This window comes from Siphateles boraxobius, unplaced genomic scaffold, assembly GCF_051911475.1.
Source record: "Siphateles boraxobius isolate OS27281-9 unplaced genomic scaffold, OSU_SipBor_1 1, whole genome shotgun sequence".
Taxonomy (NCBI): Eukaryota; Metazoa; Chordata; class Actinopteri; order Cypriniformes; family Leuciscidae; genus Siphateles; species Siphateles boraxobius.
The window spans coordinates 27,408,460-27,434,583 of NW_027508699.1; the positions used below are offsets into that span (position 1 = coordinate 27,408,460).

The following is a 26,124-nucleotide window of genomic DNA, read 5'->3' on the forward strand; positions in this document are numbered from 1 at the left end:
TGCTAACTACAAATACAACTACAATGTCCTTGTTTTTAGTTTGTTCATGTGCACATGCTTGCAATTGCATTAATTCTATCCTAACCTGCTACTGTTCTCTGGTCAGTGTGTTTCCACGGGAACTGAAGGAGGTGTTTGCATCATGGAAGCAGCAGTGTCATGCTCGAGGGAAACAGGACATCAGTCAGCGTCTGATTAGTGCATCACTCTTCCTGCGTTTCCTGTGCCCTGCCATCATGTCCCCATCCCTCTTCAGTCTCATGCAGGAATACCCAGACGACCGTACCTCTCGAACACTCACCCTCATCGCCAAAGTCATCCAGAATCTCGCTAACTTTGCCAAGTATGTCATGAACACCTCTCATACAATACTAGATTTTCAGATGTTTACTAGATAAAATTCAAAATATTAAATAGATTTTTAAGGTTTTGAATTTGAAAATAGTAGAGATGCACTGATGTATCGGCCGCCCATTTGATCAATTTAAAACCATTGGCATATCAGCTTTAGTATAAAAAAGCAGATCGTAACGGGTTTGATTTAATTAAATGGTGAAGGCATTGAAGTTGTATAATGTCAATACGGATTGGCAGGTATCCTAGAAAACACAGTCGACTATGTCTTAAGTGAATATAAACAGTTGAGAAATAAAATGTATCAGTGTTTTGGATCCGTGCTGCTCTTAAAGTTGCATCAGCCTAATATTCCTTTTTAATGTTAATCAAAAGACAAAAAAATAGCATGCATATTACTAGGATATTGGCTTTTTATTAGTAATTATAAAGCGCATATTAATGCCTTATTCTGCATGACCATATTCTACTTCCCTTAATACCACCAATACCTAAACGTAACAACTACATTACTAACTATTAATAAGCAGTAATTAGGAGTTTATAGAGGCAAGAGTCGTAGTTAATAGTTTGTCAATAGCGAGAATTGGACTATAATCTACAGTGTGACCACAATGTTTATTTCATATGTATCTTTGTTCTGTTGTATTTATGTATTGAATATTATGGATCCAGTCAGTGTTCAATGAAGATGATTTGATGATACACCAATACACTAGTTAGTATACCTTAATGCATGCTTTTTGGAACTTTGCTAATTTAAAACATGATCAAAACACTATCTATTTTAATGACAAAAGTGATATCGGTATTAGAATCGGCCAATAGTTTGTTAAAATCTGTATCAGCCAAAAGAAAATATATCGGTGTATCTCAAATAGCAATTTGAGTCAAATTTGAATGTGAAAATTGGAACTTAAGTCAAGTTTTGGTTACAGCAATCAGGTTAACTGTTTACATGGTACTTAAAAATATTCAGAATATGGCCAAATTCTGATGTAATGTTATGCATTATTTTTGTAGAATTCTTGTGCATGTAAATGCAATCATTGTGAAACTTCAGTGTCTGTCTGCCTTAGAGCTCTTTTAGAACTTCTCATGCATTTCGTATTCTCTGTTACATCAGATTTGGGAACAAAGAGGAGTATATGGCCTTCATGAATGAATTCCTGGAGCACGAGTGGGCTGGTATGACCCGTTTTCTGCTTGAGATCTCGAATCTTGAGACGATCTCCAACACCCCAGGCTTTGAGGGCTACATCGACCTCGGCCGCGAGCTGTCAGTGCTTCACTCACTACTATGGGACGTGGTGTCTCAGCTGGACAAGGTACTGCAATCCCTCCAAACCATTGTACTGCAACAATACCTCTTACAATGAAATCTAACGTAGGCTAAAGTCTGATTTTACAAAGATTTACAACAGCTGAGGTTCTATTTGTTCATAAGATGTGACAAGGGGGGGTAAAAACGCACCTGCCAACCACAGAGATGTTATGTAAACCTTTTCACTCAGTAATTATTTCTTTATTAAAAAGTTTTAGACATAAATTAATGGTACCTACACATAAACAAATGCAACATGAATGAAAATAATATTACTTGACATAAAACATTTTTTTTACTGAGTGCACATTTAAGTATTAATTAAGAGTGCCCACTTCTCAAAATCAGGAAGCACATTTCATACCTCAGAGGTATTGCCGCAAATGTCTTATGTTGAGCTGTGTGCTTTATGTCAGTAACGCTTGATCCCCACTAAACGTTGTAAGGTTGTAGCTGATTTCAAATATTATCTATGTAGTACTGTTAAAGGGCTGTGTGTGGCCAAAAAAAAGCTTTGTGCTTGTTTGCAGTGTTATTATTACTACATTAACTCATTGTCTAGGTTATCCTCACGGTTAGTGTCCCTGTTTAAACTGGAACAGTCTGTCTAATGGCATTGGACACAGCGTGTTCATGCATTCCCACGCTCCTTTCCCCTATCTCTTGCTGACCTGTTGCATATGGAGCATGGTTTTGTTTTGTCTGCGATTAAAACCTCCCTGCACAATGTATTTGTTTCCTGTCATGAGTTAATTCATCTCAACCTTTCTTTTATCTTGTCTCAGACATAACCTTCTGTTGTTGTTTGATGCATGCCCTGCATTTGACCAATTTTACCTTGTTTGTTATTTTTGGAATGGCTTTTGTAATTTTTGTAGAAGCATGTTTGGTTTTCCTTTTATTTATCCCTAATTTGACTTTTTCCCTTTTGTTTTCTCCTCTGTTTACCCATGCCACTATACATTCCACCCTTTCCTGTCCGACACACTGTGTCTCCATGGTAACGCTGTCCTACCACCAATGCATTATGGTGCCTACTCTCTCGACCAACCAAAAAAAAAACTCCTGCCAACCCACCAATCTGCCATCTGCACCCTCAAACTCTCGGGCTCCATGTGGATGCCCTCTGTGGTCCGTAATGTGGTTACCATGGTAACGCACCAACCCAGGGTGACAATTCCTTCCTGCAGGCGACGGTGGCCAAACTGGGGCCCCTGCCGCGAATCCTTGGCGATATTACCCGCTCGCTGTCCAGTCCCACCCCCATCCAGCAGCAGCTCAGGCGCTTCCAGGACCATAGCTCCACTCATGACATCAGTGGAAGTGTGTCCTCAGGACTGCAGAGAATATTTGAAGACCCAGCAGACAGGTAGGAAATAATTTTCTTTATTTTGATATCTATGTCTCTTGTGCTACATTCCAGATCTTCTAAAGCCATACTTAAGGAAGATGCATCATAGAGGTTCACATATCTTTAGACTTCCTTTGCTGAAAGATCACTTTGAAGTTGGAATTAAATGAAAATTCACCCTATTTATCTTCTAATGTTATTGATCTTACTGTGAACTCTTCATCAGTGCTCGTTTAATTTTTATTGATCCTGTGATTTTTAATTAAAATCGACTTTAAACCCCAGCCCCTTACAATTGACTGCAAGCTCGCATTCAGATCTGCTTTTGTCCAATCAACAACCGATAAATTGAACCAAGTCCCTGCCCTATATTTTATCTTCTTTGATAATCCGTTTTACTTGGATGTACAACAAAATACAGAGGAAAAGATCTGTCACAACTTCAGCTTCATAACAGATGGCTTACATATACTTCTCTGAGAAGGCCAACGGGTATAGGACAAAGAAAGATCTCAATGCAATGTCAAACTAATGTATTGTGCCTGTATGTTACATAGATGTAAGTAACTCTCAGAAACCGCTGAGACTGAATTTGACTATTAAATCATGTGCAATAGTATGGCACAATTATTCTCATATACTCATTTTTGCGTATCTCATCCCCCAGTGAAATGAGGAGCATCAAATCTCCTGTCCAGGAGCACATGGAGGCCTTAGTACGAGGGAAGCATCCTTTATTGGGTCAACAGTCCTCCACGCACAGCATGAGCTTCTCTGACAAAGAAGAGCGAGACAGCCCTCTCCCGAACGGACGCAGCGTATCTTTAATGGACTTGCAGGACTCTTACCTGGCACAGGGGCATCCGGTTCCCGAAGCCCCTCCTAGATTAGGCCGAGTGGGCTCTCAAGCTTCCATCGGCCCTGTCCCTCCTCCACACCTCCACCAGCCCCCCGTCCATCCGAAAGTTCCCCAGTTGAGGGATAATTTGCCCCAGAGTGCCCCGCAGGTGCGTCGACCTATCCACCCGTCCCTCAGCCAGCAACGCAGCCTGCAACCGTTGTCTTTCCAAAACCCTGTTTACCACCTCAGCAACCTGCACGCACAGTCCACACACTCGACCCAGTCCACGCACTCCGCCCAGTCCCGGCAGCCGGACTCCAGCTCGGAAAACCTGAGCACGGGCAGTTCTCGGAGCGCCAGCCCCAGCGCATCAGGTGTGCGTGGAGCCACTTCTAGAACTCGGATGCCCTCTACCAGCAGCGTGGAGGAGGAACTGAGCCGCAAAAGCATACAGGGACAGGAGACACCTCCTCCCACGGCACGCTGGCACCCGCCCCTGGCAGACCAGCACTCGGGAGCACAGGTGGTGGCTGTACCAAGGCAGAGCAGCGCGGGTACTGCGCATATCGTGAAGGTGGAGCAACAGAGTCGAGGAGTGGGGCTGGTGGCAGTAAATCCAGGGGCACGAACCCCAAGGTCACTCCCTCACAGTACTTCCCTCCGTAGTAGCAGCAGCGTCAACACAGAACCCATGCAGCAGAGCGGTGAGAGATCCAGGCAGCAGTCCACGTGCTCCAAAGAAAGCTCGGTACCAGGAGGGCGAGGCAACAAACAGGTAAAAACCGAAAAGAGGAAAGAGAGTTTTCTTTATTTGTAAATGTTTGAGCTCAACTAATGCTTTGTTTGCTTGTGTCCGTAAGGTCCAATCACCTGTAGAGTCAGTCACCATGTCTCCAGTGGAGCGAACTGCCGCATGGATCCTGAATAACGGCCAGTATGAAGATGAGGAAGAGGAAGGTCCGAGCAAAGACGATTCCAAACATGTAGAGAAGGTACTAAACGCGATAAAGAAAAATGCCTGCAAATAATCATTGGATTTACTCGGTAGAAGGTTTTAAAATGTTTTACTCTTCTTCTATAAAGTACGAACAGGAAATCTCAAAGCTGAAGGAGCGTCTGCGGACATCTAGTCGGCGACTAGAGGAGTATGAGAGACGGCTACTGGCACAGGAACAGCAGATGCAGAAGCTGCTCTTAGAATACAAGGCTCGATTGGAGGACAGCGAGGACCGTCTGCGCAGACAGCAGGAAGAGAAAGACAGCCAGATGAAGAGTATTATCTGCAGGTGAGTGTATGAACAGGAGGATTATATTAAAATGCATATTATATATATATTAAAATTACATGATTTATTAAGGAGTGGAAATCTTACACTTTTAATTGCAAACCTGAAAATACAGTCTAAATGCTCTGATATCTGTATGTTTAAAGGTTAAAGGCTTAAATCAAAATGCTTTTAGTATGAATATGTTAGCCTTAAAGGAGAACTCCGGTCAATTTTAACATTGAGCTCATTTTTTTGTAAATTTGGAGTGCTGTCAGTACAGAGAACAACGACAAAAATCGGTGTTGCCTACACCGTGTTATCCTCTTTTTTAAAATTTGCACCCTGTTGACTTAAATGGGCCAAGTTTTAAACCTGCTTTTAGCCTCTTAACATCCTTGATGTGTCATTACAAGTGCACAGCCATGTGAGTGATTTTATTCAGAGTGAACACGGTGAATCTGACTGCAGTAGATGTGAAAGATATGAATAAAAGTGATGGTAATTCAGCCAACTCACATACCTGTATTTACTTCCTGTTTTCGGTCGAAGTCCACAATAGTCGATTGTCAAGTGCGCACGCGCGATCATTGGTAACTAAGCAACAGTGGAGACTCAGACTGTCAGCTGTCAGCCGATGACGGTGCTGTGTGGTGTTCTGAGAATATCAGCTCAAATGGATAGTTCATCCGAATCAGATGTTGAACATCAATGATTGCGCGCACGCACTCGACAATCGACTATGGTGGACTTCGACCGAAAACGGGAAGTAAATACAGGTATGTGAGCTGGCTGAACATCACTTTTATTCATATCTTTCACATCTACTGCAGTCAGATTCACCCTGTTCACTCTGAATAAAATCACTCACATGGCTGTGCACATGTAATGACACATCAAGGATGTTAAGAGAATAAATGCAGGTTTAAAACTTGCCCCATTTAAGTCAACAGGGTGCAAATTTAAAAAAAAGAGGATAACATGGTGTAGGCAACACCGATTTTTGTCGTTGTTCTCTGTACTGACAGCACTCCAAATTTACAAAAAAATTAGCTCAATGTTAAAATTGATCGGAGTTCTCCTTTAAGGTTATGAATAATCTGATGTGTTCCAAAACAATGACAAAATTCGCATTTAGGAGATATAAGCATTCAAAACCTACAGTCTCTCAGTTCCGCTAAAATGGATCATGGATTTTTATGACATCACCATGAACTTCAGCTTCCCATCACATCTTCTGTCAATCAAATGCTCTCTTGAATCTAAAGTGTCCCGCCCCCATGCTATAAATACTCAAACGCTCAAACTTTATTCTGTTTTCTAACTATGTTGGTTAAGAATGAAATGGCTAGAATTTATTCACACCTCTACTATTACATCCAATGTATCATCAGTGCTCGGATTCGCTTCCATGGTGCTGTCAAGTACAACTTGCTGCATGTGTGGTAAACTACACGCTATTGGCTATTTGAAAAGGGGGAGGAGACATTCAATATGTCAGTGGAAATTACGCCAACGCAACATACAGTTGCGCGGGCTGCACGATATTGGGAAAAAATTACATTGCGATATTTTATTTTTCTGCGATATATATTGCGATATGAAAACAATTTCACCCAATGACTTAAATAGCTTTCTTTGAAAAGAATGAATCATCTGAATGACTGGGGTGATTTTGTAAAGGAGTAAATCTGCATAGATTCTATTAACTAATGTAGTTAACTAGAGTTTAATAAATGGAACCTTATTGTAAAGTGTTTCCGATTTGTTATATCTCGTGTGTTCAGTGTTGGACAGATAAGTTGTTTTAACCATTCATTAAAGTGAATCGGTTCAAATGAATCATTAGTTCGCGAATTGGAGGTGTCATTAACGGACCACGGCACACGTTGTGTGATTATCCCGGCAGTTAGGACATCGCACAAGATTGGTCTCAACACAGAAAACATTTCATCACTGGATAGATTTTTTTTTGTTTTGTTTATTGAAAGTGTGGTTTATCTGAATGTGTGGAACGCTTTTCAGAGAATATTTTTTTTAGCACAATTCACAACCAGCGGTAGTTCAGGAAAAAAATATATCCGAATGCTTCACCTGAAACTTCGGTCTTCCGACCTTTTACCATTGTGTATTCTCAAAGATATTCAGTCAACTCAATTCATTAATATGCGCGAGGGAGGGTGATAGAGCAAGACAGTTTGAAAACGGTGAGACTGCGCGCGCGACCGGGGCTCTCTCTCTCTGCTCGTTCTCTCAGTTTTGCGCAGCAGTCAGTCATCTATCACTCACCGGTCAAATAAGGCTTTGGCGGGACAAAAATACGCTTTGGCGGTCGCCAAAAATTGTTCAATGGAGGAAGGGCATTCTGACTTTATTTTGAATTCTCGTGTTCGTTCAAGCTCAGAAATAAGAGAAAGACCACTGATCTGCCCGGCTCACAGAAAACGACGCGCAAGTTCCAGTCTTCTTACGCTTGATGTTTAAACTGACAGGACTTAAAAACACATGCAAATGATAAACTTTCACTATATGATGGTTAAACTTTGCAATTAATCCGGAGCTGCTGGCCCGTACAGATCATGAATCACGGATCAACTACTGTACGACTTAGGCCTACATCGCAACATCCTGCGATGTGACTATCGTGGATGCGCACATCGCGATATCGATGCTAAAACGACACATCGTGCAGCCCTAGTTTCAAGGCACTTCAGTGGGCCTTTAAACATTTAAAGGTCATCTAAGCCATCTGAGCATTCAATCTGGGGACTGGAGACCCAACTCTATTTCTTTGATGGCAAAGATGAATTTTCACCATTACTCCAGTCTCCACTGTCACATGATCCTTCAGAAATCATTTTAATATAAAATATGTATTATTATTATCAATGTTCATAATTGTTTGTTTTTTTGATTCTTTGAATAGAAATTTCAAATGATTACATTATAAATGTCTTGTAACTGATCAATTTAGTGTAGCCTTGCTGAATAAAGTTGTTAATTTAGGATTATTTAGGATTAATTTATTTTTTCCATTTCACCTTTAATTTGTCTTGTTCATAAATACCATATATAAAATAAAGTTGATCTAAACAGAAATATTTAACTTCCCAAAAAGACCATAAGACAGCTGCAGCTCATACAGAACGCTGCCGCCAGAATTCTGAGCAGAACCACAAAATATGAACATATCACACCAATCCTCAGGTCTTTACACCGGCTGCCAGTTACATATATGATTGATTTTATTATATAAGTATTATTATACTGGTATATAAATCATTCAATGGCCTAGGACCTCAATACATTGCAGATATGCTCACAGAATATAAACCCAACAGATCACTCAGATCATTAGGATCACATCAGCTTGAGATACCAAGGGTTCACTCTAAGCATGGGGACTCCGCTTTTAGCTACTATGCCGGCCACAGCTGGAACCGGCTTCCAGAAGAGATCAGATGTGCTCCTACAGTAGTCACATTCAAATCCAGACTCAAAACACCTCTGTTTAGCTGTCCATTTACTGAATTAGCACTGTGCCACTGTTCGTCCAACTGTTTGTACTGTATTTTATTTCATTTTTTATTCAAAACTGTTTTAATTATTCTGATTTCTTTTGATTATGTTAATTAATTCTATGTACTGCACTTTGAATTACCATTGTGACTGTTTGTACTGTATTTTACTTGTTATTCTAAACTGTTTTAATTATTCTGATTTCTTTTGATTATTTTAATTTCTTCTATGTAAAGCACTTTGAATTACCATTGTGTATGAAATGTGCTATATAAATAAACTTGCCTTGCCTAACTTGTCAAAAACCTACAATTACCATTGGTAATGGTAAAACCATGTGAAATCTGATAGGATGTTGTCATTTGTGGTTCATAGGCTGATGGCCGTGGAAGAAGAACTGAAGAGAGACCATGCAGAGATGCAGGCGGTCATTGATGCCAAACAGAAGATCATTGATGCACAGGTACTGCAGATGACCATAGTAACCAGCATGATAAATGCTAGGGAACGTTAGTGTGAGTTTGGAGATCATCTTAGTCTATTGTTTGGTTGTGAGGTGCTGGCCTGTGTGTGCTGCACAGTGGTATGCTTTGAACTCCCTGCTAAACCTCAGATGGTATTAAAGCAGGCTGCTGACTGGCTCATTGTTACTGTGTCCTACTGAATTCCAGGTCGCAAATGGAACTGAGGTAATACCAGCAGGCAAGTACAAGCAGACAGTTTTGCTAGGCCTGTGTAAGCGCATCCCAATCCAACACCCATGCCTGGCCTGAACCTGTGCAACACTCCTCTAAGCCATTTTGTTTCCCTCCACTTCGGATAATATAATAAAGCAAGGGTTAAAGGTGAAGTGTGTAGTTTTTCTATGATATAAGATATTCAATCCAAATGTAATGTGTAGATACCACTATAGTGCAGCCTTTTGTAGGTTGACTTAAGAAGAATGTAAACACTGGGTTTGTGCTTTTAACGTAGTTTGACTGATCAAACAAAAATGAATGGGGTATAAGCTAAGCTACCAGGCTAACAGTTAGCTTGCAAAACGCCCTAATAAAGTTACATCATAAGAATGAGAATGAGAATTTTTGGGTGGACAGCACCTTTAAGTAATAACGTTTAAAGTATATTACATTTAAAAGACATTTGTGGCTGTAATAACAGTTAATCATTAAGCAGTTTTGTAGGATTTCTAATCAGGAACTTAAGAGAAATCATTAAAAAAAAATGTTTCGGCCATTTTGGGATTGTCGAAAACTATAGTGGCAAAATTGCACACTTGACCTTTAAAATATATTTAACTTTTTTCAACAAGTTGTAGTCTGTTTTGTCATTTCACTTTCAAAATTCTCTTTGGGGTTAGTGAACGTTCATGCTTTACCCACTTTTCAAAGCTGTCAGAGCTTCTCCCCGATGTTTAGTGCTGTTGTGGAATGTGTGTTAATGGGGATTGCTCGTAGCAGATTCAGTACCTGGTATCTGTGAGCTCTAGCTTTGGCTGCTGTTATTTTTTGTTTTCCCTACTTATTTTTACCTAGTCACTTCCTGATTGCCCATGCTGCCACACTCCAAACACCCTAGTCGGTGTGTGTGCACTCCACACAAATCGCCTATGCCCTCTGCAGATAATTATTTCATAGTGTAAGAAGGATGGTCTCGCTTTTACTTCTCTTATCTGGTTGTTTGTGCAGGATTTAAGTTGTCCTCTTTTTGCTGCCCTCACAAACTTGCCCCTGTGTGTGTGTGTGTGTGTGTGTGTGTGTGTGTGTGTGTGTGTGTGTGTGTGTGTGTGTGTGTGTGTGTGTGTGTGTGTGTGTGTGTGTGTGTGTGTGTGTGTGTGTGTTTTTGAAGGCAGATTCTATGCTGTTTGTCAGACTGGTACAGATTATGATTGGGCCCTATTTATGTCAGCTATTATTTGCCTTATTTAATTTATCTTCATATTAAAATAAAAATAGAGTTGATTCCGTTTTACTTTTAGGGCGTTTTCACACTTATAGATTGTTTGTTTTGTTCCGAAACAGGGACTTAATTTGTTACAATGTTCCATTTTTTTTCTTGGTTCGGTTCGCTTTCACAAGGCAACCTTTCAAAGCGTACCAAAATGTGCTTATGCAAGTCACATGTCCTCTTATTGGTCAGAGACTCCTCTGCGTCGTCTCGTCTATCGAGATGATTGACAAGTTTGCTCCATGAGCTTATTGTGGCTTTATTTGCAAACACTATACGAAAGTAGTCGCATTCCCGCTGTTAAATTATATACTACATTCCTATTAAATACTACAGCACATTCAAACACGCTCTCTCTGAATCTACCAGTGCTGTCTAGAGGTTAACTGTGTCAAGACAAGCAAACACTATACGAATGTTATAATGCAGCTAGAGCAGGAAATTAAAGCTTTATCGGGACAGCATTCTTGTGCTGAGAAGCGCAGTTTCACAACATTTTAAGATGACGAGGTGCTCTTTTGGTTTTCAGCTGTGATAATTAATCTTCTCACTCACGGAATCAGATACTACTGCTATTTATATAGCACATTTCCTGTTATGAATTATGATACCATTTGGTCCGTTGGGTCGAACTGCTTTCACACCACGCCCGAACCGCCCCAGAGTTCGTATGCAATCGGGCCGGGACCACCTCGTTCAGCAGATCCCGGAGCAATGATTTTGGTGCGGATCTTAACGCAATCGCCGTGTTCACATCACATATGCCTTACCGAACCAAGGGAGAAAACGCACCAGGTTCCGAAACAAACACTCATATGTGAAAGCACCCTTAAAGAAATATAGGTTTAGTTTCACCGTGTATATCCGCTATTTTTACTTTCAATATTTCCACTATTTCACATTCATAATTTTATTATATTATTTTATTTGTAATTAATCTTTTTAAAAGAATATTCAAGGTCAAATACAATTGAAAGTTTAAAAAAATATATATAATAGAAATAGAAAAGTGTAGTAGAATGTGATAATCAAAAGGTATGCTACCTTTTAAATAATACTTTTAATATATGTATCTATATATAGGGTGGGTTGTTTTATTTAACCTTGAATATTCCTTTAAGTAATGTTAAGAAACAAGATTACTTATATCATCTGTATGTTGCTTTTGACCTCCAGATATTGATGTACTTCTCTCTCTTTCTCTCTTTTGTAGGAGAAGAGGATCAGCTCCCTGGATGCAGCTAACTCTCGGCTGATGGGTGCCCTCACTCAGGTGAAAGAGCGATACAGCATGCAAAACCTCCGCAATGGTCTGTCGCCCACCAACCCCACCAAGCTCTCCATCACTGAGAACGGAGAGTTTAAGAACAGCAGCTGCTGATTGGTGCTCATGGACTTGATGACCCGTGCCGATTGGTGCTCCAAGACAGATCACCGGCACCAATCGGTCGAGTTCAACAGGGAGAGTACCCAGACTACATGCCTAAAAACTGACTGACTACTGTATAAATGCGATTACAACGAATGTCTGGTTATAATTGTATATAAACGTTATCTAATATTGGTTATGTACAGAAATGCTACTGCAGAGGAGTGTTTTGAAATTGCGTGGGAGAGTTAAATGTAGCATCGGATCTGAGTCAGTGAGTTTGTATTTTATTTTTTTTAAATACTGATTTACGCATAAATGCTGATTTAAGATTGCAAAAAGATTTTTAATTATTGCCTAAAATATATGAAGGAGATGTACATATCTTAAAATAGAATTGTTTTAAAAGAAAATATGAAGAAAAAGCACATAGGTATCGGCCGTAAATGTAAATGTATGCAAGTTGCTGAATCTGACAGGCAGAAATAGATGAAAGGCAATTTTATGCACTCAGTTTTCTAACACAAATTTTCTATTTTTTTTTTATTATTATTATTATTATTATCATTATTTTATGTTATCATCTTGCAAAAGGTTGTTACAGCTGATTTTTAGGTGACTAACTGAAAGGCAGTCACAGTTCAATTGCAAAATTACAAAATCTTGAAAATGAAATTCAAGATAAGTATGTGTTCATTAATGTTACTAAAAAGATGACTGAAGCAGTGGTGGGTTTATTGAAATAAAATATTGTTCTGAATTAACTGTTTTATTTTGTCAGATATGTAGGCTATTTGACAGTCACTCAACCTAACTTAACTTTTTTGTTGTTTTTTGCCCTGTGTATCTGACCAGAGTGCTGTGAAACCACCAATCTTCAGTCTCACTGCCCTCTTGTTCTAGACAGCCTCACTGCCCTCCTTCTGATCCTGTCTATTGTTTGTCGATTACCTTTATTGAAAGTCATTGTTTTTCCACTTTCTCACTGTCCATATGAGCATCAATGCCTTTAACCTTTTGTGGCACAGAACTCTCAAATGTTTGCTGTTCTCGTAGCGATGTATTTGATGGTCAGTCTCAAAGTTGATAGCTGAGCATTGAATAAAGATGATTGTGGCCTCCTTGATCATTTTGTCTGTGTGTGTGTGACCTGAAATTGATTTATCATTTCTGCTCTCTTAATTTCATTCTGCCTTATTGGCATTATTGCACATTACTATTGTTTATATTCATTACTATAATGATTATCAGATTCTTAAAGTTATTAAAGTTAGTGAATATATGAATATAGACATGTATATCTTCTAAATATTATGAGAAAGATAAAGTAACTCACTAGCATTTACAGGTAATGTGTGAAAATCTTAGGTGTGTAGTCCAGACATTGCACAAGAAACAATATACATTACAGTGGATCTCCAACATACCCACGCATATACAATGTACACATACATAAATGTACATAAACAATATACCAAAAAAACTGTGCTGACAGCAGAATCGACGGATATAATGTACAATTCCGAATTCGCAGATTGCACGTTAACTTTACAGGAGTAATATCTATATTATGAATGATTGGGATCTTTGTGTGTCAAACCTACAATTAACCTTCATTGGGACAAGGCGACAAGTAAATGGGAACTAACATTCGATTAAAATTTTAATGAATTTGCATTGCAAGGACAGGAGCGATGTCGCGCTGGATTTTATCATAGGGTTTAATTTATGCTATGCTCTCAGGGCTGTGCGTCATTTCCGGTTCTTACTGTTCCTGTTCTGGTTGTTGACTGCAATGCTAATTGTCCTGTAACATACGCACTTTTCAGAACATCGTGTACGTCTTGTTTGGATGTGATTGAGCTGGGGGTTTTTCTGGTATGCTACAAACGTAAAGTACTTCATCTTTATTTTACTTAATAGTTTTATTTGATAGTAATATTCTTATTTGGCGATGAGATGGCTGTGTAGTGGTCTAACGTTGGCTAACGTGAATAACGTTAGCAGCTAGCCCATTCATTGCGGCAGACTAACTTACCTGCAAACATATAGCCAAATAAATATGTTTAGATGTATCTTTTAAATGCATTATTATTTTTCGTGTGCTTATAGTTTCAACTTGGAACTGTCACATTTAGTTAGTTTTCTATAACGATAGATAGATAGATAGATAGATAGATAGATAGATAGATAGATAGATAGATAGATAGATAGATAGATACAGTTATTCTTGCCGTATGTTAACTTACTGTCTTCCACTCCATTCTGAGTTGTTATCTTTGAGAGACTCAAAGATAAAAGGTATTACTAATATTAATCTAATTGATACGCAGAACGTCAACAATGGCGGACATTAAGAACTTTCTGTATGCCTGGTGTGGAAAAAAGAAGATAACTCCGAACTATGACATCCGAGCGGCTGGGAATAAAAACAGACAGAAATTCGTGTGTGAGGTGAGGCCTCTATATAAAATATACACTGATTCATATTCACATTTACATGTCTATATCGATAGATTCCTTTAATATATATGGAGACCTGTTTTAAACCATGTTTCTTCACTAAGGTGCGTGTGGAGAGTTACAATTACATTGGCATGGGAAATTCCACCAACAAGAAGGATGCTCAGTCCAATGCTGCCCGAGATTTTGTGAATTATCTTGTTCGGATGAAAGAAATAAGTCCTGGTGAAGTTCCTGCTCTAGGGGTCAGTATCAAATCTATGTTGACCACAGCTCATCTGTTGTGTGTTATGAGGAAGGACTAAGTTTATGTTTATCATTTTCAGGTCAGTGTACCTGATGGAGGGAATGAAGAAGTTGTTGAGTTTGGAAATCTCCCATCCAACTGTCCACTACCTCCACATCTGGCTGTGAAGAAGGAATCGGGTGAGAGACGTTACATTAATCCAATAAGCGGTTACTAAAACATAACATCTGCTGTAAAGTAATTAAGTATCTGCTTTAGGTGTTGCTTTCTAAATATTTAGTCAGAATAAACAGCTACATCTAAATGACTGTCAATGGAGAAAGATGCTTTTTGCCCACAGATTGGTGTAATTATGGCATCTACCAGCATGGGCTAGTTAGCTTACTGTCTAGTTGCATTGACACACTGGTTTTATTTAAACCATATTAAACATTGACTAAAGCCATTTCTAACACTGAATTCTTCCTGCGTCTCAGAGCCTTCTGCAGCTTCTGCACCCGTTCCTGGAGTCACCGGTTTGGGCTACTCTGGTTTTGGTAATGCCCAATGGGAGCGAGGAGCCAACCTGCAGGAGTATTACTCCAAGAGACAGGAACAGGATGACAAAGCGGTAGCTCTTCATTTTTTAGGGCAGTTTTCTGTCTAATGACGATCATTATAGAACGTTTCTGAGAATTACGTTTTTTTTTTTTTTCTTATTCCCCAAGACCTTGGAATCAGAGGAAGTTGATTTGAACGCTGGCCTGCATGGGAACTGGACTCTGGACAATGCGAAGGCCCGTCTGAACCAGTTCTTTCAGAAGGAGAAAAACCAAACAGACTACAAGTACAGCCAAGTGGGGCCTGACCACAACAGGTCAGAACATTCCCATTAAATAGACATTTGCAATTACAGCTTAGTTTTTACCCATTCCACCAGCTGTTTAAATGAGACATTAATTTGAAACTAAATGTTTTCAATGAAATGTCTCTTCAGAAATCATATTTTTGAATGTAATATATCAAGGGTTTGTTTTTCTGCTGGACTGAAACAATTACAGAGAACTCCTTGATGTACATCTAACCTCAAGGAGATCTCAGACAACAAAAAGACAATCTCTTCATCTTGGATGTTATCTTACAAAATCAACAATGTCATATGGGTGAATTTCACGAAACTTGTCGAGAACATGTCCAGGTCATATTTCACTTTAGAGTCAAAAGAATGAATTACAGTAATAAAAATGTATAGGAATAATGTACCTAATTGCCAAAATATCACAATACAAAAAAAGTGGTTCTAAAAACAGGCTCAATTATTGTTATTAATAACAATAATAAGACTGTGTCCATTCAAATGTATAATAATAAAGATGTTAAATCATCCTAGCAAGATGTTAAATCATGTTAGGAACATGCTCATCATGCTAGCAACATACTAGTAAGATGTTAAGTCTTGTTAGCAACATGATAAATCCTGCTAGCAACATGTTAGCAATGTGTTAAATCATGGTAGCAATGAATTAAATCACGCTAGCAACGTGTTAAATCATGCTAGAAACATGATAATCATGTCCCCAACAGGTTAGCAATGTGCTAATTCATGCTAGCAACATGAAAAAACACCCTATATATCGTTTTTTTCTGATAGACTGTATTTCCTTCAAAACATTCAAACTACTTGAAACCGAAAACCTTCAAACTTTCTGACCCAGCTTTCTCAAGCCAAGTTTGTCTTGACAATTTTTATCTAGTTATTATTATTTTATCACATTTACTTGATTTTAAAGTGAAATGTGACCTGGACATGCTTTTGTGAGATTCACCCATCTAGTATGTAATCTTGAAGGAGGACAATAGAGATGCCAGAAATCACAACCTTACATAGGGGAAAACATGTGACATGACTTAGGCTACACTAAGAGGTCACATGGTAAAGTATGTGATTGATTGGTTTTAGAGGTGGGAATGGCAAAGTAATGTCTGGTTGTGATTTCTGATGTCACTCGTCCATCAGGGGTCGAGTTCTCCAGTACCTTGAGAGGAATAACTCCCTGTTTAGAAGTCAGGCAGAAAAACAAACCTGCTCAGGATGGGTCGTTCGGACCCAGCGCTGAAATGTCACTCTGTTGATCTCATGTGCTGCCCGGTTAAGAGGTCAGTTTGTAGAGTTTGTTTTTGCTACATTGTTACAGAGATCTGTGGGCTAAGTGTCATGTTTGGATGTCTTGATTTAAAATGTTGCTCTATTATAGGAGTTTTATTGCTGAGATGACAATCTTTGTAAGACAACTTGGTAGGAGTAAGTATCAGAATACTTCGCAACCTTCTACGTACTAAACTATAAGGGTCAAGGGTAAATAGTTTCACATCAACAATCAGCAGTTGTGTCCCTGCTAATGCTGTCGTTATTTTCTAGAGGTTTTTGCCCGTGAGCATGGCTCAACAAAGAAGCTGGCGGCCCAGTCTTGTGCACTTTCTCTTGTCCGTCAGCTTTACCATTTGGGGGTTATAGAGCCTTACACAGGACTGACAAAGAAGAAAGATGGAGAAAGTGTGAGTTTAACACCCAAGTTCAACTATCTTTGAGGTCTGTGTGTTTATTGACTCCTCTGACTTCCTGTCTGGGTTGCTATGACAGGTGGATGTATATGAAGTGAATCTCAGTGATGATGTGCAGCAGCAATTGCACAGTATTGTGCAAGAACTTGGCATCCAGATCCCTCCTCCTGTAAGTGTTTGACAGAAAACCTGCATGACTTCTTATTAGTGACAAATGAGTATGTGCCAACAACTTTGTTTGTCCTGATCTAGCCTCAGGACCCCAGCAGTCCAGTATCTCTGGTACAAGGGAAGTTGGCTCACTTTGAGCCCTCTCAAAGGCAGAGCATGGCAGGAGTGGTGCCGTGGTCTCCACCTCAGATCAACTGGAACCCCTGGACCAGCTCCAACATCGATGAAGGACCGCTGGCATTTGTGAGTCTGCTGTTCTGCAATGAACTTTTTTAATCTAATGATATCAATTGAATTTAGTGTTATATACATCATCCAACTGAAATCGAATTGTACTTCTTTTGGTTTGTAGTGTACCCCAGAACAGATTGGCACAGACCTGCTACAGGAGCAAAACTTTCAACTTGAACAGGACAAAGATCTGCAGACGGTGAGCTAAAAACAGCCTTTAAAGACTGCATGAAATAAAACTTGTTTTATGGGTTTTACTTGTTGTCTGGGTATAAGCTCTGAGGGCATTTACATGTTTTGAATATTTTCTTTAAAAGCACTTCACATTTTTTTAAAGCAAACATACCAAACCCTCCTATCCCGTTATGTCCCCCGTATATATATATATATATATATATATATTGACATGGACTAAAAAAAGTAAACTAGCAGCATGTTCTTTTTACAGATTCTAGCGGATCGAAGTCGCCTGCCAGTCAAGAACTTTGAGGAGCAAATCATGTCCGCCATTCACAATAGCCCAGTGGTCATCATTCGTGGAGCCACCGGCTGTGGAAAGACCACTCAGGTTCCTCAGTACATCTTGGATGAGTTCATACAAAAAGGCAGGGCATCTGAATGCAATATCGTTGTTACACAGGTGAGTGTTTTGAAATGCTCTATTATTTTGTGTGCTCGGTCACCTTGAGGAGACGGACCTGTTTTGTGACTTGCTTCTGCGACCGTTCATCCTCCTAGCCGAGACGGATCAGTGCTGTGTCAGTGTCAGAACGTGTATCTTTTGAGAGAGCAGAGGAGGTTGGGAAAAGCTGTGGCTACAGTGTGCGTTTTGAGTCTGTCCTGCCCAGACCTCATGCCAGCATCCTCTTCTGCACAGTTGGTAAGTTCCACTTCTTAATCTCTGACTGCGGCACACTGCGTAGAGCTGGGCGATATCGCTAAAAATGTCTTATTCACAGGGGTTTTGCTGAGGAAGCTGGAATCTGGTATCCGTGGCATCAGTCATGTGATTGTGGATGAAATCCATGAGAGGGACTTAAATGTAAGTCCATCGTTACTATAACATATCTGACAGAGGTATCCTGTCTCACTATATTCACAAGTGTGCTTTTCTGTCCAGACTGATTTCCTGTTGGTAGTGTTGAGAGATGTGGTCCAGGCTTACCCTGATGTGCGCGTCATACTCATGTCTGCCACAATTGACACCACCATGTTTAAGGAATACTTTTTCAACTGTCCTGTCATCGAGGTGCATGGACGTGCACATCCTGTACAAGGTCAGAAGCAGGTTTTCTCAACGCACTGTATTATAATGTATTTTTAATTCTTCAATACTAACATCTCACATATTGGATTAAATATTCCTATGGAAGTTGTTTGGAAACCCATTGCTCAATAATAGAGCATTCATTTAGAATATGTTGACTGTAAAACACGGTTGAAGTCGTTTCAACAACCTGATAGATTACATGTATTTTTTGATTTCCAGAGTATTTCCTAGAAGACTGCATTCAGATGACTCAGTTCGTACCACCACCAATGGACCGGAAGAAAAAAGATAAAGATGAAGATGGTGGAGAGGAAGAAGTGTGTTTTCTTTTTGTTTTTTCAGATTAGTTGCAAAAAAAAATTGAAATAGTATTACCCAATTATATTGTCTGTGAAAAATACATGTATTAAAGACAAATATTAAATATGGCTTTTATGCAGTCATTGATTAAAGTTAAGACCAATTATTAAAATAGTATCTGGAAATTAAGTATTAATTCAGATGAAACATAATATACCTGTTCTAATGCTGTTCTTTTGACCTTTATATTCATTAATGAATCCTAAAAAAAATCAAAACAATTAAATTATTTGAATTGAATTATTTTACAAATACAACTAAAACTGATTTCAAAAACATAGCTGTTGAACAGCTGCATTTAACTAACTAAACATTAAATGCTACACAACAGCGTTCAGGTGACCTTTTACTTAATGATTTCAATAAATTAAATGAGCCTATTTCTTTTTTCTACAGGTGAACTGCAATGTCATCTGTGGGCCTGAGTATAGTCCTGAGACTAAGCGTGCCATGTCTCAGCTGAATGAGAAGGAAACTCCATTCGAGCTGATTGAGGCTTTGCTGAAGTACATTGAAACATTGGACGTCCCAGGGGCTGTGCTAGTCTTCCTGCCAGGCTGGAACCTTATCTATTCCATGCAAAAACACCTGGAGATGAACCCCCACTTCGGTCTGTAATTTAATGATATACTGCTCGCACTCAAGTGAAATCTTTTCTTCTGATAAATTGACTTGTATCCCCTAATTTCTTAAAATGACTAATAGCGATTCCTTCAATATTGTGTCCTTCTAAGGCGGTCATCAATACCGAATCCTGCCCCTTCACTCTCAAATCCCCAGGGAAGAACAGAGACGAGTGTTCGAGCCTGTCCCTGATGGTGTGACTAAGGTCTGTAGAGGTTTTATTGTTCAGTATAGGAAATAATGTATTTTTTTTTTTTTTTTTTAATTTTTCTATCACACCTCAGGTCATTTTATCTACAAACATCGCTGAGACCAGCATCACCATCAATGATGTGGTCTTTGTCCTTGACTCCTGCAAGTAAGCAGCTTCTTTAATTAAAGAAATTGTTCGACCAAAAAATGAAAACTCTGTAATTTAATCACCTGCATGTCATTCCAAACCTGTATAACATCAGATATTATGAGATGTCTCAGTATTTTTTGTCCATAAAATGGAAGTCAATGGTAACCAAAACTCTTTGGTTACCAACATTATTATAATTTCTCTAATGCAGAAAATATAAGTCATACAGGTTTGGGACGACTTGAGGGTGTGTAAATGATGACATTTTTAGGTGATCTATTTTTCTTTTACCTTCTCTATATGCTCCGTTTTGTCCACAAATGGTTTTAAAATACCAAATGTGTGTCATTCAGGCAGAAAGTGAAGTTGTTCACTTCTCACAACAATATGACAAACTACGCCACAGTGTGGGCCTCCAAGACCAACCTTGAGCAGAGGAAGGGGCGAGCTGGCCGAGTCAAACCAGGCTTCTGCTTTCACCTGTGCAGCAGAGCTCGCTTTGAAAAGTATGAAATATTATTCTTCAGTTGTAATGCTCAAAAAGCTCAAAAAAAAAACAATCTATTTATGAAATGATGATTGTTATGCAGACTGGAGACCCATATGACTCCAGAAATCTTCCGCACGCCGCTGCATGAGGTGGCCCTTAGCATTAAGCTACTGAGATTGGGTGCCATCGGGAATTTCTTGTCTAAAGCCATTGAGCCGCCTCCATTGGATGCCGTTATTGAAGCTGAACACACGCTGAGAGGTACAGCTTCAATGTCTTTATGGTAATTATGTTGAAGTGAACCAAATCCAACAAGCCTCTGTTGTTTCCCAGAGCTGGATGCTCTAGACTGTAATGATGAGCTGACTCCACTGGGACGCATTCTGGCCAAAATGCCCATTGAACCACGTCTGGGAAAGATGATGATCATGGGATGCATCTTTAAGTAAGTTTATTCATCCAACCTTGGCTGTTTATCAAATTGGTGATTCCCACAAACCTGTCAGGTCACATTTAACCCCAAAATGAAAAAATATTACACATGCATAATATACACTACTGTTCAAAAGTTTGAGGTCAATAAAGTTTTTGAAATAAGTCTTTGTTCACCAAGGCTTGCTTTATTTGATCAAAAATACAGTAAAAATAGTAATATTGTGAAATATTATTTAAGATAGAGAAGTAATATTGTGAAATATTATTTAAGATTAAGAAGAGTTTTCTACTTAAATATATTTTAAAATATAATTTATTCCATTGATGGAAAAGCTGAATTTTTCAGAATCATTACTCCAGTCTTCAGTGTCACATGATCCTTCAGAAATCATTCTAATATGCTGATTTGCAGCTCAATAAAAAAAAAAAGTCTTATTATAATCAACGTTGAAAACTGCTAAATGGAAACGTGATCAAAAAAAATCTAGGATTCTGATAAGAAAGTTAAAAAAAGCATTTATTTAAAATGGAAAGCTTTTGTAACTTTTTTGTTTATTGTCACTTTTGATGTGTGCTGAATAAATTTATTAATTTCCTACGAATCTTACTGACCCCACACGTCTGAATAGTAGTATATTTATTTTATAAACATACATTATATAATAGATACTGAAATATAAAGTGTATTATATAATTTTTGGTATACTTTTTAATTAGCTCTTTTTCCCCAATCACCTGTTGTATTTACTTGTATTTATGTGTGTGATTGTGCTGTAGCGTTGGAGATGCAGTGTGCACCATCTCAGCAGCGACCTGTTTCCAAGAGCCCTTCATCAACGAGGGAAAACGTCTCGGCTTTGTTCATAGGAACTTTGCGGGCACACGTTTCTCAGATCACGTGGCTTTACTCTCTGTCTTCCAGGCCTGGGATGAAGTCCGGTGGGTCCAGAGGGTATTGTACTAAATGTAGTATTGTGTGGTGGTGGTGTTTTTTATTGTTTGTTTTTTTACTTGAGGGATTTGCAATTGAAATAGAATCTATTTTATCAGGATGGGAGGTGAGGACGCAGAGATCAGGTTTTGTGAGCACAAGAGGCTGAACATGTCCACTTTGAGGATGACCTGGGAGGCCAAGGTCCAGCTTAAGGAGATCCTTATTAACGTTGGCTTCCCTGAAGGTTAAACCGTGCTTCTAAATGAACTTCTGCGTTGTGCTGCTGTTTATTACAGTCCACAAATGTTGTTTGAGTATCTGAATTTTATTTTTATTTTCTCCTTTTCTTGTAGAGTGCCTCCTGAATCAGATGTTTAACAACGTGGGACCAGACAATAACTTGGATGTGGTGATCTCTCTGCTGACGTTTGGCTCTTACCCCAACGTGTGCTACCACAAAGAGAAAAGGAAGATCCTGACCACAGAGGGACGAAATGCTCTCATTCACAAATCTTCAGTCAACTGTCCTTTCAGCAACCACGATATGACGTATCCATCTCCCTTTTTTGTCTTTGGGGAAAAGGTTGGTTTTAAAGTCTAGCTTGAAACTACTATTTTTTTTTACGTTTCTACTTCATTTAGACTCAAGACTTGAGCAATAATTTTCTACTTGCTAGTCAGCTGCATGTGATATTAAGGGGTGGGACATTCTTATTCTAGAGAGCATTTGATTGGACAAATTACTGTGTAGTGCAAGATGAGTCATCAGTATGTTTTGTCTGTAAGACTTTTAAATTTGCACACTACTGTTCAAAAGTTTTGGGTCTTTATTTATTATATTTATATTATATAAAAGATATTTATTTATTTTTTTCAAAGAAATTAACACATTTGATCAGCAAGGAAGGTGGATTAAATTGATCAAAAGTGACTAATACTTATGTTGTTAGAAAACAATTTAGTTCAAATAAATGTTTTTAACTTTCTATTCATCACAGAGTGTATCATAGTTTCCACAAAAATATGAAGCCAGCACAACTGTTTTCAATGTATGTAATAGTGTAAAAATTGAGCACCAAATCAGCATACCCCAAACTTGTGAACAGTAGTTTAAATCGTCTAAAGAAAAAATAGAAGTGCACTAGTATAGTTTGTAGTATACTTGTAACATTGTAATATAGTTGTACTTTGTAATTACAGATCCGAACTCGAGCCATCTCAGCCAAAGGAATGACTCTTGTCAGTCCTCTTCAGCTCATTCTGTTCGGCTCAAAGAAGATCACATCCAATGGAGAAGTTGTTGAGCTTGATGATTGGTATGTTTCTCATGAAGCTGAACCCAAAAAAAGCGCTCCTTGATTCTTGAGATGGGAATCCTGGGAGCAAACCAAATATTTGCAAGGAAATCAACAAAAGAGAAGTGTTCCTTGATTATCAAGAATATTCCTTCCTTCTGTAGGCTCAAATTGCAGATTCCCCATGATGCAGCTGCTGGTGTGGCTGCTCTGAGGGCAGCAATGGAAGGCCTGGTGGTGGAGGTCACCAAAGACCCGGAATACATCAGAAATTTGGATCCCACCAACGAGCACTTGTTGAACGTCATTCGACTTGTGTCTAGACCCTCGTCAGCAGGCATCAACCTCATGGCCACTAACCCACGGTGAGATAATTGAACCCATACATTTAAGTGACCTATTGAACTCCCTGTAAAGTCAAAATTAAGTATGTGTTCTGAGTTTGTCATATCACAGAAAAATGTCTTATTAGCCACCCAGCCAAATTTGAATGATAAAGAAAGCCGGCAAGTACATAAAATAAGCTATCAAAATCTTGAAAAAATTAGCAGTAGTCTCTGCTCTCAAACGCTGGGGGCGTGATGGTGCCGATGATGTCACCAGTTGTCGGCGCGACGGGAGGATGAAGGCCGAGGCGGGAGATAGTCGGTTCGGTCCCATTCACCAGTAACAGCGGATTATCAGTGAATCCCAGTTGTCTCTGACAAAAGTTTATAAAACTATCCCATGTAAAATAATCACTACAGAGGCGGGTTTTGGCGGTGATCCTCAGCTCTCCATCAAGGTGGCTCTTCACAAAATGAATCCACCTCTTCTTGATGTGATCGTTTGTAGGAAATTTAAATAAGGACACCGATCTGTTGTACGTGATCGCATCCAGGTAGTACGCATTTCCGTGACGAAGACATAGCTAACTAGCAAACTGCACGCTGTAGTAACTATAATAGTACTGACAGTAACTCGCGATCAAGCGGCAAACTGATGTGAATGTGCTCTATTTATATTGTTAGTGGAGCGGCCAGCCTCAGGGGCTCCAGTCACTGCGTCATCAAGTAGGGGCGTGTCCAGGAGCTCAGGGACTCCAGTGCGTCATCGAGCCCTGTTTTAGACCCGCCCAAAAAATCCAGAAAATAGCAATGGTGAAAAACTGTTAATGGTCTAACTCCACAATTCAGTACTTCACAGTTCATAGTCTTTTTAATATGTTTTAGCAATACATTTCTAACATTTATAATGTGTTTAGAATTTTTTTTTTTTAATTGCCTTTACAGGGACTTTAAGCGGAAGGTTCCTTTTGACCTTGAGATTTAATTTAACGCATCTTATCTTTGGTTTTTACAGCTTTGGAGATGGTCCACGTCCACCCAAGATGGCCCGTACTGATTTTGGAGGTGGTGAAGAGTTCAGGGGCCGTGGAGGAGGAGGATACAGAGGTGGCGGTGGCGGTGGATCTTGGTCTGGTGGAGGATACAGAGGAGGTGGAGGATACCAGGGTGGTGGAGGCGGCTTCAGAGGATCAGGAGGTTATCGTGGTGGCGGGGGTGGGGCTGGATACAGGGGATCTGGTGGATACAGAGGATCTAATGGGGGTGGAGGATATAGAGGAGGTGGAGGATATAGAGGAGGTGGAGGATATAGAGGAGGTGGAGGATATGGAGGAGGTGGAGGAGGTGGAGGGAGGGGATTCAGAGGTGGCTCAGGTGGGTGGGGCGGAAACAGGGGTGGTTATTAAAGCTGAATAACTGAACATGAAATATCTTAGAGATGGTAGAAAATTATGTTTGTTTTATGTTGCTTTTTGTTGGTTCTCAATCTTTTCTCATTTTGTTGGGATGAAAGGACGAAAAATGTAAACTTTGACTGCCATACTGCCAGATAATAACAGTTATTAAAAATAGCTAATTTGTGACCAACAATGTAATAATCATTTTTAATAGATGGCAAATACATGTTAAGTGTTGTATTCTATTAAATAATTTCTTTTGTATCCATCTTTTGTGTCATTTCTTTATTATACTTCAGTAATGGGTACTCTTGATCTCTCTTATGCACTCTAACTAAACGAAATTAGTTTATTGACAATCCTACCAAAAAGTTACTGGTGGGAATCAGAAAATTTCCAGATGTGTGGTTTTGCAGCAATGTGTAACTCCGGCCAAGTTTTTTTCTATCCAGATTGAGCAACATTTTGTTCCCTAAAACTAAAAGCTCATAATTTAGAAGTATGCATTTTCAGACATTTATGCGTGTGAAATTTCACAATAAAGTAACACATTAACATTTCACAATAATGGATTGCTAATTGATAAATGCATTAATATTGTACTCTAATAATTACATTATTTCAGTTTATTAGAACCCAGTGTCTTTCTAGAGACCACAAAATACTAAAGGACATTTTCGCAGCTGGAAAAGTGCATGTGCCTATTAAGCTGTGTACATGGAAGAGCTTTGGAACATTGAGATCTAAAGTGTGTTGACATGTCTGGTGAAAAGTATAAATTAGTTTTATCTTCCTTTTCCCCCCATGTGTACCGTTAGCTAAACAGAAACATTTAAATGTGTTAGTCCAGAGTGCCTTGAAATCATTTAATGTGTATTATTAAATAGCAAACCAAGTTTAACCCTTTAGATTTACCTTTACTTTTATCTAATGTAAGTGTTTGGTGGGTAAGATTAAAATGTCAAAACCTTTCTTGTTTTTGTTCTATTTAAATCATTATCTCATATCTGACTTTTATCGGGGTTTT

The 26,124-nt window shown here is 39.1% G+C and overlaps 2 protein-coding genes across 14 annotated transcripts in view; both read left to right on the top strand.

The window, feature by feature from the left end:
* The window catches only part of rasal2 (RAS protein activator like 2), an 80,052-nt gene extending 66,956 nt beyond the window's left edge, over positions 1–13,096 (top strand). For 5 of the 8 annotated variants that reach the window (XM_077231782.1, XM_077231755.1, XM_077231801.1 and 2 more), the window contains 8 exons: positions 107–343; positions 1,481–1,682; positions 2,848–3,047; positions 3,697–4,645; positions 4,731–4,862; positions 4,954–5,156; positions 9,030–9,117; positions 11,815–13,096. In XM_077231782.1, the coding sequence (XP_077087897.1) occupies positions 107–343; positions 1,481–1,682; positions 2,848–3,047; positions 3,697–4,645; positions 4,731–4,862; positions 4,954–5,156; positions 9,030–9,117; positions 11,815–11,982 (2,179 nt within the window). In that variant the 3' untranslated portion in view covers positions 11,983–13,096. Of the gene's footprint in view, positions 1–106; positions 344–1,480; positions 1,683–2,847; positions 3,048–3,696; positions 4,646–4,730; positions 4,863–4,953; positions 5,157–9,029; positions 9,118–9,325; positions 9,357–11,814 lie in introns of all 8 variants that reach the window. The other 3 variants (XM_077231764.1, XM_077231810.1, XM_077231773.1) reach the window with 2 other exon arrangements.
* A 623-nt stretch (positions 13,097–13,719) lies between these two features.
* dhx9 (DEAH (Asp-Glu-Ala-His) box helicase 9) lies at positions 13,720–25,365 on the top strand. Of its 6 annotated transcripts, none has more exons than XM_077231904.1 (29): positions 13,727–13,848; positions 14,304–14,424; positions 14,538–14,678; positions 14,760–14,859; positions 15,157–15,290; positions 15,388–15,536; positions 16,677–16,816; positions 16,915–16,961; positions 17,079–17,215; positions 17,301–17,390; positions 17,474–17,635; positions 17,745–17,822; positions 18,072–18,263; positions 18,362–18,503; positions 18,583–18,665; positions 18,744–18,900; positions 19,113–19,210; positions 19,650–19,863; positions 19,988–20,082; positions 20,162–20,235; positions 20,574–20,726; positions 20,811–20,971; positions 21,044–21,155; positions 21,923–22,084; positions 22,196–22,323; positions 22,433–22,662; positions 23,280–23,395; positions 23,539–23,739; positions 24,716–25,365. In XM_077231904.1, the coding sequence occupies exons 7-29, from the start codon at positions 16,752–16,754 to the stop codon at positions 25,104–25,106; spliced, it is 3,288 nt and encodes a 1,095-aa protein (XP_077088019.1). In that variant the 5' UTR covers positions 13,727–13,848; positions 14,304–14,424; positions 14,538–14,678; positions 14,760–14,859; positions 15,157–15,290; positions 15,388–15,536; positions 16,677–16,751; the 3' UTR covers positions 25,107–25,365. The 6 variants fall into 6 exon arrangements, with proteins under 6 accessions (XP_077088002.1, XP_077088019.1, XP_077087994.1 ...); XM_077231922.1 differs by having other exon boundaries at positions 13,733–13,866; XM_077231914.1 differs by having other exon boundaries at positions 13,733–13,861.
* Positions 25,366–26,124: the final 759 nt, after the last annotated feature.

Bases quoted from the DNA above. Each gene is read 5' to 3' on its own strand.
- dhx9 (XM_077231879.1), top strand. The intron at 18,264-18,361 runs GTGAGTGTTTTG...TCATCCTCCTAG, and splicing joins GCAATATCGTTGTTACACAG to CCGAGACGGATCAGTGCTGT. The intron at 18,504-18,582 runs GTAAGTTCCACT...TCTTATTCACAG, and splicing joins CATCCTCTTCTGCACAGTTG to GGGTTTTGCTGAGGAAGCTG.